This window comes from Pagrus major, chromosome 5 (assembly GCF_040436345.1).
Source record: "Pagrus major chromosome 5, Pma_NU_1.0".
Taxonomy (NCBI): Eukaryota; Metazoa; Chordata; class Actinopteri; order Spariformes; family Sparidae; genus Pagrus; species Pagrus major.
In genome coordinates, this window is record NC_133219.1 from 6,967,887 (window position 1) to 6,980,338 (window position 12,452).

Below are 12,452 nucleotides of genomic sequence, written 5' to 3' on the forward strand. Positions count from 1 at the left end.
AACAAATTCAAATGTTTCTTAATGCTTAGAGTGGTATGCAAGACATCCAGTAGATGAATGTGCTAAACACACTACAGGCTGGTTTATAGAGAGAAACTGTGGAAAAACAGAAGAGAACACCAGGGAAGTGGAGAGAAGCTGAATCATTTTACACAGGCTTGCTGTTTGTCCTCTTTGATGAACATTTTCAAAAGATGTTTTCATCATTTTAGCTTGAAAAGGTTGTACGTCATCTCACGATAGATAAACTAATTTTGAAAGATTTAAAATACATTAAATGCAACATCAAACAAAAGCAATACCTGTATAAAACAACCTTTATAGTCTACTTTCAATTAATGTCGAACAGTCTCACATGAAAATCGGCAAAATGAGTACCCACCCTCTCAAAAAAATCGAAAATATACAAACAAAAACAAAACACTCCGGACGCCATCTGCAGCAAACGGTTAATTTACAAAGATAACATTAAAATTCAAGTTTTTTTGGTTACCAGAGGGATGCAAAATAGCAAGCTTATGTAGAATGACCCACTTACTTTTCCATCTGTGACAAGCAGTCCTTGAAATCTGGTTGTGGGTAGGGAGCCAGGAGGCAGTCCCAGTCGGGCGCTGGTCCATCAGTCTTCCAGAAAGTGGGCAGAGCCAGCAACACCTACGGTGAGTTGGCCACAAACACCGCTGCATAACAGCGACTGCTCTGAGGAGGTGTGTATGTGTTTGACAAGTTCTCCAATACGAGCACTGTATATATGTTATACATATAAGTGCAATTTAATGTAAAGTAGATACCAGAGGTCTTCAATGATTTGGTATTATTACAAACCTGTATTCTAAAAAGCAGTGGAAAAGTACTGAGGGAGCCCTTTCTCGCTGGCTAGCTATTGAGGGCTCTCATGAAATTAAATGGACAATCAGACTTTAATCAGCAGCACAGTGTCTTTTAAGACACTGCCATGGCACTGGCATTGATCCCCAGCTGTGGCTGCTGGTAAATGTGCAGCAGAATGTGTGTATAAATGGGGTACGCCTCTCTGGACAAGTGTAAAAGCTGGCAGAGGGCTGACAGTAAATTGCATGTGCCGGATGGGACACAGCAGAAGGCACAATTACACAAATCCCCTCTTAATTAGCGGTTCTGTGGGCAAACTAACCCGTAATGATGCGAGGGATGTGGCGAGCCCCAGAAATCCTAACAAGAAACACTCACCAGCACTGGAGACTGGGTCATATGGCCCCGGTTCCCCTCAAGTAGTGACTGACGCGTGATCTGTTTTGATCAGTGCAGCTGCATGACATGATTCCCATGTTGCCCTGCTCCCCACAACCCCTAGCCCTCGCTGAGCTACTTGCCCTCTGGACTGTGGGTAAAGCAGCAGGCCCTGTGTGGTTATGGGTGGCATTATTAAGTTCTCCATGCTCACAGTACCAGGCAATGTAAAGTGGCATCTCACACGGTGAGTAATGAACTGTGCCAGGGTGGAAGCAGGAGGGATGACAGCCAAAGAGGCCTCCTTGGCAGCCACTAACCTGGGCATCCACCAATTTATCATCCCCTAGAACCAATCCACCAATGCTGCGCTGCCATTTGTCATTAATTATGCTAATAAGGACACCATTACTCTCCTGATGAAACAGGCGACTGTTATTAGTATAATGCATTTACAGTTTGATACATATGCATTTGCTTATTAGTTTCACTGTGTGTGGATTAGCGGACTTTGAAGAGAGGTGCCTTCCATTACTTAAATAAAGCTGTTAGACTGTGCACTTTCAAAATGTGGCGCCCAGGACTTTTCTGTACACACTAATTGACTATTACGAAATGACAAAGCAACTGTTTCATAATCACGCACCCGAACATAAGAATGGCCTCATCTATGGAAAGAGCCTGATGTGTTTGAACTTTTTCACAGCAGACTTCATGGCTCTAAGCAAACCAGCCTGAGCAGAACTATTTAATATAGCTTCTGGGAGCCCCAGATGCCCTTTTCCAAAACGACTTCATTCCCAGAATCTCATTGTGCTTTCTAAATCACACCACAGTATGTATTAGACCATCATTAATTACAAACTTAACAAGTCAGCAGAGCCATTAAAAGATCTTTAAGGCATATTTGACCATAAATCTCCTTAAACTATATTTAATGACTGGATTTTTGCGAAATATTTTTTATCAAGTTCTAATTAGATGTGTGATAACAAACCCTGCTGTACATGGGGCAAATGAGGGAGCCGTGACAGGCCCATCCATTGAGGCTGTCCACGTCTGGACACTGAAACTAATGGAGCACTGCTTCTATCTCAGGGATGGATAGAAAGCAATGAGGGATGAGACTCCAGAGTCCAGTCTGGCCTGCAAATGCAAAGCCATTTAAAGTCTCTTATTTGACTGTAATAAAGGTCCAAAAATGCCCGAGGGCCTCAAGGCACCAGTCAAAAATTCCATTACGAGTCATTCAGGATTGATCCCCAAATATCTAATGGCACCATTGCACAGGAATCGATCATGTTTTGAAAATAACCTGGATGGTCCGATAGGATTTTGACATATTAGCAGGCTGAGCATCAACAGGAATTTATTGAAAGAGTGTTTTACCTGTTAAAATCCTAAAGTGGTTTTTGACTAAGGAGATATATAGTCCACAGGAGATAAAAGCCTTTGATTTTTTTATGGTGTTTGGTGAGACTTTGAAGGTTTTTTGGTGAGATGATAAAGGACAGTGTTTCTGAAGTTTTTCTCATGTTTTACTTTCAGATAAAGAGTTCTATATCAGACCAGAGACCACATGGGCTAAGCTGATTTTTGTGATAGTTTGCTTATAAAACAAAATCAAACACATGCAAAAAACTAGAAACAGAATCGCAAAAAAAACGTCTGGACAAATGTTTCCAATTTAACATTAACTGTCCAAACTACTTTCTCCACAAGGAAACAAAGCTTGTGTTGGGACCAGAACATTATTTTGAGTAATTTTTGTTGTTGTTGTTGTTGATCCGGAGTAATTTACACATAAAGAGAATTACAAACATTCTCTCAGCAATTTCTGAATGATTTTCGACAATCGCTCAATGTATCTGTTCTGCACGTGCAAGCAAAGACAGATGTGAAAGTAGTAATGCACGAGATGGTGAAAAAAGTAATACTGTGATTAGATGTTGCCAGATGATTCAAGATTGTTGATAATGACATTTTTTTCGGTTTTCATTTTCACTCAAAAATTAAAAATTTGAATTTACAGCCCGACATATACTAGATTGGGGCTGATACCTATATGGGGAGTAAAAAAATGTGGACATGGATATATCGGCTGATATTCTTATTACACATACAAAGGCTGTATACGTACAAACACGTGTTTTGCAAGGATCCCTCAAATGTGGTTTTGTGAAAAAGATATGTATGCAATGGAGGAAGGATATTTTACAGCTTAACAATAAACTTCACTTGGAATTTAATGATTATAAATTACCCAGAGCATCTTTATCTGCGTTTTGTTCCTGTAGAACGGTTTTCATATCTGACAGCATACATGCCGATACCGATATTAGTCAGTATCTGCTGATTGTATTGGCCAACGGATGTATCGGTCGGATCCAATTACAATCATGATGATGTGAAAAACTGTTGCAGACTGTACCAAACAAACATTCTCTCACATCTGGAGCACAAGATTTGCAGGCCAGTGCATCTCTGCAGCACTACAGTAGTACATTATAATGCTGTTTCGTCACACATTTTACCTTTATCAAAAAAAAAACAATTTCATGCAATTAATAGTGCAGCCCGACAATAAAGTATTTTCTCTATTCTATTCTAATAACTCTCCTCACATCTCTCCTATCTTCTTGTTTTTGTCTTTGTAGCATAGATTTCTGTTCATAGCACACAGGCGTTGATTACTGGCCAGTTGTTTCATTCACTTGTGCAGTATTCATCCCCAAACGTTGAAACTATATTGCTATTTCAATATGGAAAATGCTAACTATGGAACAGCTCAAACTTAAATATGGATTAAGGCAGATTTAAACAGTGTGTAATTTACAAGCCATCAAATTATTAACAAGAAATCCAACACTCCTTTAGACCATTAGCTGCTGGGAGTAGTAAACACATTGAGGACGTGTATGTGTGTGTGTGTGAGTATACATTAGGTGTAAATACTGTTCTCCCTGCTGAACCCCCCTCTCTCCCTCTTCTGTTTCGCCTTTTGCTGACCAGGAGAATTAAGAAGCAAAACGTGGGTTTTAAGAGCGTTCCTTTCATGTCTTGATGTAAGCTTTGGCATTACTTCAGACATCAGGATCGGTTTCATAGAAATCCCATTCCATCTAAAGTAAAAGCTCGGCAGTAAATCTGCCCTCTACTCCCCCATAACACTTCCATAAATGATTCATTCAGCTCAGTTTAGCTGATGCAAAACAGAATGTTAGTGAGTTGTGGACTGAGCCCGAGCTGCAAGTGGAGGACCAACCCCGCTGCTTAGTAATTTCATCAATCTCTGGGAGAGAAAGAGAGGAGAAAGGAGAAAGAAGAGAACGGCGTACACTAATAATAACTTTTGTGTCACTATCCAGAGGTCATGTTTTTTAATCCCTCAGCCTAAAGAATTGTGTTATTCTAAAATATAACCCCAGCGGTGCAGAAGCAGTTGAGATCCATCACGGTTTGAGATAAGAGGCGGCAGATCTCCTCCCTCTGCACAGCCTCGCCCAGAACTACACAGGGAGATAAGATGGAACTTTTGTTTGAAACCTGATGAGAACCCTCTTAATGAAAGTGCTGCGCCAAAAATAATCTTTTTTCTCCATGTTAGTCAATCAAGAAATGGTGTAGTTGGGGGAAAAAAGAGGAGAAAGAAAGTAATTTTGCATAATCAGTGAGCACCATCTGGAACAATTAACCAAATTCCACAGAACTCAGAGGATCAGTCATATTGGCTTATTAAAGATCCAGAATTATACAAGTAATAAATCCTTGGAAAAACGAAGCGTACCCCTGCCTGTCACGACTATTTTAACTTCAAATACAGTGGAATACTTGATAAGGCTGAAAAGAGGAGATTAATATATGCAAATTATGTCGAGCATTTAAAAGCCCCCCAACAACTGTCTCGTTTTTTTTTCTTTTTTTTCTGTCTCTTATTACAGGGCTTTATGTTTTATTCATACACCAACTCACCTGTCATTTTATAAGCTATAATATTATGAGGGTATTATTAAACAGCATAAAGTGGAGCTTTAATTGGAAAGCTCCATTGCATTTTCCAATTATTTGCAGCAAATTAAAAGCAGATGCACATAGTTTAATAAGAATTCTAATATTGTTTCCTGAAAATCAAAAATCACTGTCATCCTGCCAAGATATTTTGCAAACCCAAGTTAATTTTGAGCCTCCTATTTTTTTCCCTCCTCCTCTGAAGGATGAACTGTCTCGTGTCTGTTAATTGAAGTTCCTCTAATGGATAGGGAAATAATTGCTCTCCATATTACGTTAGATCAGGGCCAATGTCGGGATTTATTTTTGATTAATGCAATAGATATGTAAATGTATTACTTTTTATTACGTTTACCTTTTTATCAGGTGGATGTCTGTTGAATACTATATGTTGTTCTGTAGGTAATGGGGAAAGATTGAATGTCACATAAGGTTTATTTTAGAGTTTTTTTCCTCTCTAACATCTTTACATTTATTTTTATCAAACATATGCTTTTTAGACACATTTCATCAATGTGGGTCTAATTACCTTTAAAAATGTCCTGCTTTTCTGTCAACGTATGAATAACAGACCTAATTGGCAAAGGGATTTGGCGTGGATCAAAGCAACGTGGTGAAGAAAAGCAAAAAGGTTCAGAGCTGCGATGAAAACTTGATAACTTTTCAAATGAGCTTGAACTGTCAAGTGAAAGAGGGCTGCAAAATAAATGTGAATTAGTTTTTAATATTCTGGTAATAAATGTCAAAGCGCCGGCACATCACATCTGTACATGATGTGACTGCAGATGACAGATTTCCCAGACATGTTACCTCTCCTCCCCTCAACTCGCTCTTTTTTTTGTGTTGGGCTTTTTGTTTTGTTGGGAAGTGACGGAGGGTTTAATCAAGAAAGCAGGCAATTCATCAATCCTAAAGAAGGCGCCTGTACAACCCTGACAGAGCGCACATGGTTTTAGACCAACTCGAACCTGGCCAGCTGTCAGCCCACACACACACGTGCACACACAGGCACCCACGCACCCACACACACACACACCCCAGCTACCACGGCTAACAATTAACACAAATAGGCTGTCGGCTACGACCTCACACTTGGTCTGCAGGCTATCACATTGTTAATGAAGGGAAGTTGCGTTCTCTCACATTCACAGTGTGGTGCTGTGAGGCTGACAAGTACACAGTCTCAAGAAATAAAGCCAAGAACCATCTCAGGCTAACTCCATTATCCTCCTTTCTTTAAAATCTCACCAGCTCATGAAGGGACACATAACGGCAGAAGAAAGAGCGAGTCTGTACAGCTGCAAAGGACAGCTTCCCGGAGATAAATGATGACTGCTGGCAGCGTACTGTACAGTATGTGCATGTTCTTCACTGTCACTCAAACCCCGTCCCAGTGGAGGAATCGCACACCCAAACGCCACAACCCACTCAGCTGTGTGTTAATGTCTGCTCCTTCAGGGCTGCACTTTGCACAGTTGTCTTGACTAACTTATAATATGACTGTCATACCAACACAATGATGTATTAATCATTTTTAGTCAATTACTCACTGAAGAAGACAAACAAAAGGAAAAAAAGCTTTTCATTTTGAGATACTTTCAAGTTAAAATGTTTTTTTTATTATTATTTAAACATTTCCTTATGCAATTCTGTAATGTGCATGTCTGAATTTGTTTAAAAGCCGGATTAGTATTAAAAAATCAGGGTGTAACGTGGCCACAGCCTGGCTGTGCCTCTGCCTGAGAAGCAGGAGGAATCCTCACCACATGGTGTCTCTCTCCAGCTGGATAAAAACCTGCCTGCCTCATTCACCTCCTCGGGTGGATCACACGCTCTTTAAGGCTGGAGCGTCTCAGCCGCCTCTGACTCTGTGGCTCTGAGGCTGTCATTGCTAAGCTCTGCTTCCTAACGAATTAGCCTTTCTTCTGTTTTAGTCCCGGAGCATTGTACTATAGTTGAGTTTCTCCCTGACAAAAGAGAGGGGAATTCGTCCAGTGCATGCACGGTACAGATGTAAGTATGGCATGTGATGGATCATCTTTGACAGCTGTTAAATGTTCTCTTGAGTGTAATGCGCAGCTCCTCTGGGAAGTCACGTTCACTCAGATAAGCAAAGCTCTGTACAGTATCCATCAGTGAGGAGATCTAGACGTAGAGCGTTTGTAGATCAAGTACCAGAGAAGCTGCCTTTATTGTACAGGAGGAGATGAGGCAAGACTTACAGTGCACTTAGACAGCACAACTATTGAACCTTTTCCTCTAAAACAAAGAGCGTTTTTGAGTTTTTTGGAGTAAAATGACTTAAGGTGTGGTTTAACAACCCAATGTATCTTGGGCAAACTATGAAATTCCTCTAATTGTATATAGTGACTGTCATATATGGTACTGACTTGCAGACAGGTCACTCCATACCAGCTGACCGAGGCCCTCTGAAGTCATGGATTTTATTGACAAAAATTCATGTTGAAGCTTCAACTAAATACTTCTATAGTTATGAATGTTTGAAGTTTGGCACTCAGAGCTAAATTTAATCATATTTGCAATTTCCGTACGTTCCTTTCACTGTATTTTAAATTCATCGGTTTTATATCATCCGTAGATATTTGCTCTTTGTTGACTTCAAGGTTTTCTATCTTTTTGTGATACCTATTGTGGCCCTTTTTCATTAGGTAATTAGGAAATTTGCAAGTAACAGCTTGTAATGGCTTGGTTAATTGCATACTAGATGATTTAATCTTGTTCCCTGCGTCTGGACCAAATATTCAAGCTGATAATTGCAAATTTCCTGAATCAAATGAAAAACAGGCTCATTACAGTGGGTATCACATAAAGACCATGAAGTCAACACAGTACAACTATCTACCTATGAAACAAAACCACTGAATGTAAATTACAGCAAGTGGAAAGTGCGAAAATCACAAAAATGATGACATTTTGCTCTGAGGGCCAAACTTAAAAAAATCTAGCTAAAAAAGTATTTGGCTTTCACAAGGTCTCATGAATTTAACATATGTTTTAGCATGATTTTTACTTTTAAGAAAATGCATGACTTGAGCTGCAAAAAGTTCTGAATTCTGTGTGAGTTGGTGTGGAATGACCCATACATTGAGGAGTAGGAGCATTTACCTGTCATGGTGTAGTTCCCACTGTTTTGGTGCTCATCTTCCGGCCTGCTCATGGTCCTCCTGTTGGCAGATACAAAGCTAAAATGTCCCAATTGCTCAGTTGATCAATGCTATTTTAATGACCATCATGTTAAAAACATATAAAATGCATGTACACTTTGTATTTGACCATGACAGTTATGTTCCAAGACACTGCTCAGACATTAAAATATAATGCAAGTTTATTGAGCATGGAAGTGTGGAAAGTCCTCCCTTACAGAAAGAGTTTTTCATCTGTCTGAAGGAAAAACAGAGCTCTGAAATTAAAAGAGGATGAATCTGAAGAGGAGAAATATGGTAAAAGTTAAACCGTGCCTCAGCTGCCCAGGGGCTCGAACAGACCTTTAACGGGGGTTTGGAGCAGGATCTTGTTAATTCTGGAGGAACTGAGAGATTCCATTATTCAAGGGAAGTCTGTTTTTTTTTTCCGTTTCATGGCCTTGTATTACAGAAAACAGCACAGAATGCACTTTGTGGGCAGTTGAAGTTAACAAACCATATAAGATTGAAATCCTCATCAATCAAGCTATCATGAATCACACCCTGTGACTCACCCCTACGGATCGATAAATCCACAGCAAGCAGGAAAAAAAATACACAGCTTCAAGAGAGCTGCATAACATGACATGCTCTGGAGGTAAAATGAGCTCCAGGATGGCATTATAAAACAAATGATCTTATAATGATAATGCAAAGTAGTCTGCGATATCATTAAAAAGGGAATTGCTTTGATTAGAGGACACGCAGGCGTACGAGTTTGTTGTTCGAGCTCAGCAAGAAGAATAAGACGGTACTGAATTATAAGAGGACAAGACAGATTTTGGGGGTGAGCAGGTGTGAAGTTGTGTGTTTTGTGTATCATGTCCTGTATTAGGTCTGTTTATGAATAACATAATCATTCTTCACTCGCGCGGGGGGTGTAAAATCAAAATTCCTAAAATTTAAGACTAAAGGCAGATCTGCATATTCCAGGGATGCTATGCATGAGTTGTGGCTTCCAAAGCCTTATCTCTTCGGATGAGATAAATAAATGCAATAATTTCCATCAAGAGCAATAAAACAAGACTTCTGACAGGCTGTGGTATTTATGAGCTGAAGCCTGCAACTCAGATTTATTTGCAATGAAAGGGTCGACTTTTCTCCTCCTCATTTACATCAGCATTTGGCCATGTTAAATCCAGGCCAATGGTGAATTTTTAAAAGGTTGGCATCAATCTTGTGGGAACGATTGCCATATTCAACGCAGACTTCTTTTACCTTTCAAAGGTTGATTCCACTGCTGAGGAAGAAAGGTACACATCTTTCAAAGCACAGAGACACCCAATGGAGTGATAAAGTGGGGGGAAATGGTTTAAATGTCTTTTTAGGGCGTCTGTGTTTGCGCTGTTAAATTAGCACTAAGAGGAAACAAAGAGAACAGAGAAAGTATCAAGATGGGCTATTTATCCATGTATGTATGTGGAAAAGAGAAAGAGGTACTTAAATCCAAAAGACTCGGCATGAAACCAAGTAAATATGCTCATGAAATGCTTTTCTACAGGCAACCTCCAGGGCTGCCTTTCCCATCTGTTTGAAACACAAAACTGTCTCAATCCAAATTGGTGATTTCTAAATACAATTTTAGGTGCATTGGAGAGGGTAACATATGGCAAATCAATTAGACAACTAATTTTTAAAACAAAAACATGGCAAGTGCATTCGCTAATCAACAGCAGTGTTGGGGCTCGTATTATGTCGGCCACTGGAGTTTTGACAACAATTAATCCTCATTTCAGGCAAGGAGAGCCATATTGACACATATTCCTAATTTGAATATTCAATTATAGTGTAGTTCCTCATCAAATTATAGTAAAACTGGGAACAGAGCCTGAAAGATTTTACGCAATTACAACGCAGATCAAGAGTCTTGCGTTCCCATGAAATCTGCCGGAGTTAAAATCATATTAGTGCGGCGAAGCAAACCACCACACCGTGGATTACTTGACAACCTGAATTACAGTTCAACAGATTTTTTTGGTGTGGTGATCTTTAAGTTGTTCCATGTGGAATAAGGAAAAGAGCTGTCTGTGTTAAAAATAAAGAGAAGGAGAAGAGAAAGTGGGAGAGACAGTGGGGACAGACAAGCGGTAGTCAGAGGAGAGGTAAGATGAGGATGAGAGTAATATCACTGAAGAGCCAGAGCTGCGATACAGAGAGCTGGAAGCTCTTGTTTTGACACACATCCAGCCTTCCCCGTGACAACATCTCCACACCTTCCTCTGTGCGCCGACAGTGCTGCTTTGTGGGAGCTGCTTCCTCACCCATCATTATCCTCCTTTAAGCTCGGTGTCAGGTATCGAAAAGAGGATCTCTCTGAATTTGGCGGCAAATCACCGAACAGTCTGAGCCCATCAGATCTCGGCTGATCATTCGATCATTCCTGGCACCGCTCCGCATCCCTCCGCTTGATCTCCACTACTTTTTGCAACTTTTCTTAACACAACAAAGTAATGAGTGAGATTGAGCTGCAATGATTGTTCTCCAGCACTTCAGATGGGAGATGTGTCAGGCGACACACTGACAGTCATGGTGTCTCTCTTTCTCTCAAGAGTCGCATGCAGTGGGAAGTCTTGGTTAACCAGCGAGCAATGAAAGCTGATACAATACTCCTGCAGAGCTGCAGCAATGCGTGGAGTGTCACAGGTAGATGACAGAGCAATCCAAAACGTATTGATATGCATGCCAATTCTGACACTGATGACTCTCTAGGCTTCACGTGTTAAAGCCAACTACAGTATGCGATGGAAAGAAAAGATACTCGGCCTTGACATTTTTATCGCTGTACAGGTTGATTTAAAAAGTGTCCGTGTGTACAATAGCCTATTATTCTAAGAGAAATGTCAAAAACCTTGATTCTGAGTGAAGCGAAAGAAATTGCAATATTAGGACAAGGCTAATTTATGCTAGCAGTCAGTGTAGAGGTCAGATATCAGCCTCAGCAATGACAGTTTTATCAGGAGAACAAATGGCAGCGTTGGCCAGGAGAAGGAAGGAGGGGGATACTTTACTGGACATATTAAAAGGCTGACCGGATGGTGCAGGTTTTTCGCATTATAAAGTCAGGGAGCGGCCGATATGGTCTGTCTTGACAGAGAACAAGCCAAAGTGGCTGACATAAAGCTGCAGCTATGAATCAAAGCAGAAGACTGTTGAAGCTCTTTAGACGAACTTGATAAAGAGACATTTAACAGACAAGGTTCAAATGCATTTGCATGGCAGACTGGTTAAGAGGCCTGTGCCCTAACAGTTTTAGTGGCTCAATATGGTGCGACAGCCTGAGCCATTAAGAAATAACTATTTCCTGTTTAGTGTTTAGTGTTGATTCTGCCTGAACTGATAAAACTGAGAAAATAATTATTCCTTTACAATTCCTAAGATTCCCTTTCACAGGTTTTGCTGGGTTCACCAGGTTAAATCAGACTTTGTTAATACCCCATGGAATTCAATTCAATAACTGTTTTACAATCATGCCAAGAATGACTGAAAAGCAGACAATGTCGCCCAGAAGGACGTGGATAAGTAGCAGAAAATGGATGGATGGATTAACCAATTACATTTTAGTCATTATTTTAAGAGCTGCTAATCAATTAGTTGATTAAAAGAAAATTAACTGTCAACTATCTTGATATCTGATCAGTCATTTTCTCTACAGCGCTGTGTCAGCAATGGAGAAAGGTCTGGCTGCACTAATTCCAACACATCCTCATACCTATACAACTACATATGTAAATTGTTTCATTCTCCCATAGTCTCCCTTAAATCATTGTTGCATTGCTGTAAAATAACGTTAGTGTCTGGGTTAAAATCACTATGTTACTTCTGTAACTTCTGGAACGTAACTCATATTAACTTATGTATGTGGTGTTACTTCACTTCAGTCCAAAGAACTCACCATTGACTTCTGGTTTCACACTGGACAACATCAGCGGTCCCATGGATGAAAGTCCTGTGCTTGTTTAACCTGACCGTCCATCCCCGACCTCCTCCCTATACAAACCTTTTACTCTTTAAACTACATCTCCTCACTTCCTC

General features: G+C 40.2%; 1 protein-coding gene across 3 annotated transcripts in view; it reads right to left on the reverse strand.

The window, feature by feature from the left end:
• Positions 1 to 12,452, reverse strand: part of LOC140996117 (multivesicular body subunit 12B-like) — a 38,726-nt gene that overhangs the window by 10,547 nt on the left and 15,727 nt on the right. For all 3 annotated transcript variants that reach the window (XM_073466380.1, XM_073466378.1, XM_073466379.1), the window contains one exon: positions 8,344 to 8,402. In XM_073466380.1, coding sequence (XP_073322481.1) covers positions 8,344 to 8,402 — 59 coding nt within the window. The remainder of the gene's footprint in view (positions 1 to 8,343; positions 8,403 to 12,452) is intronic.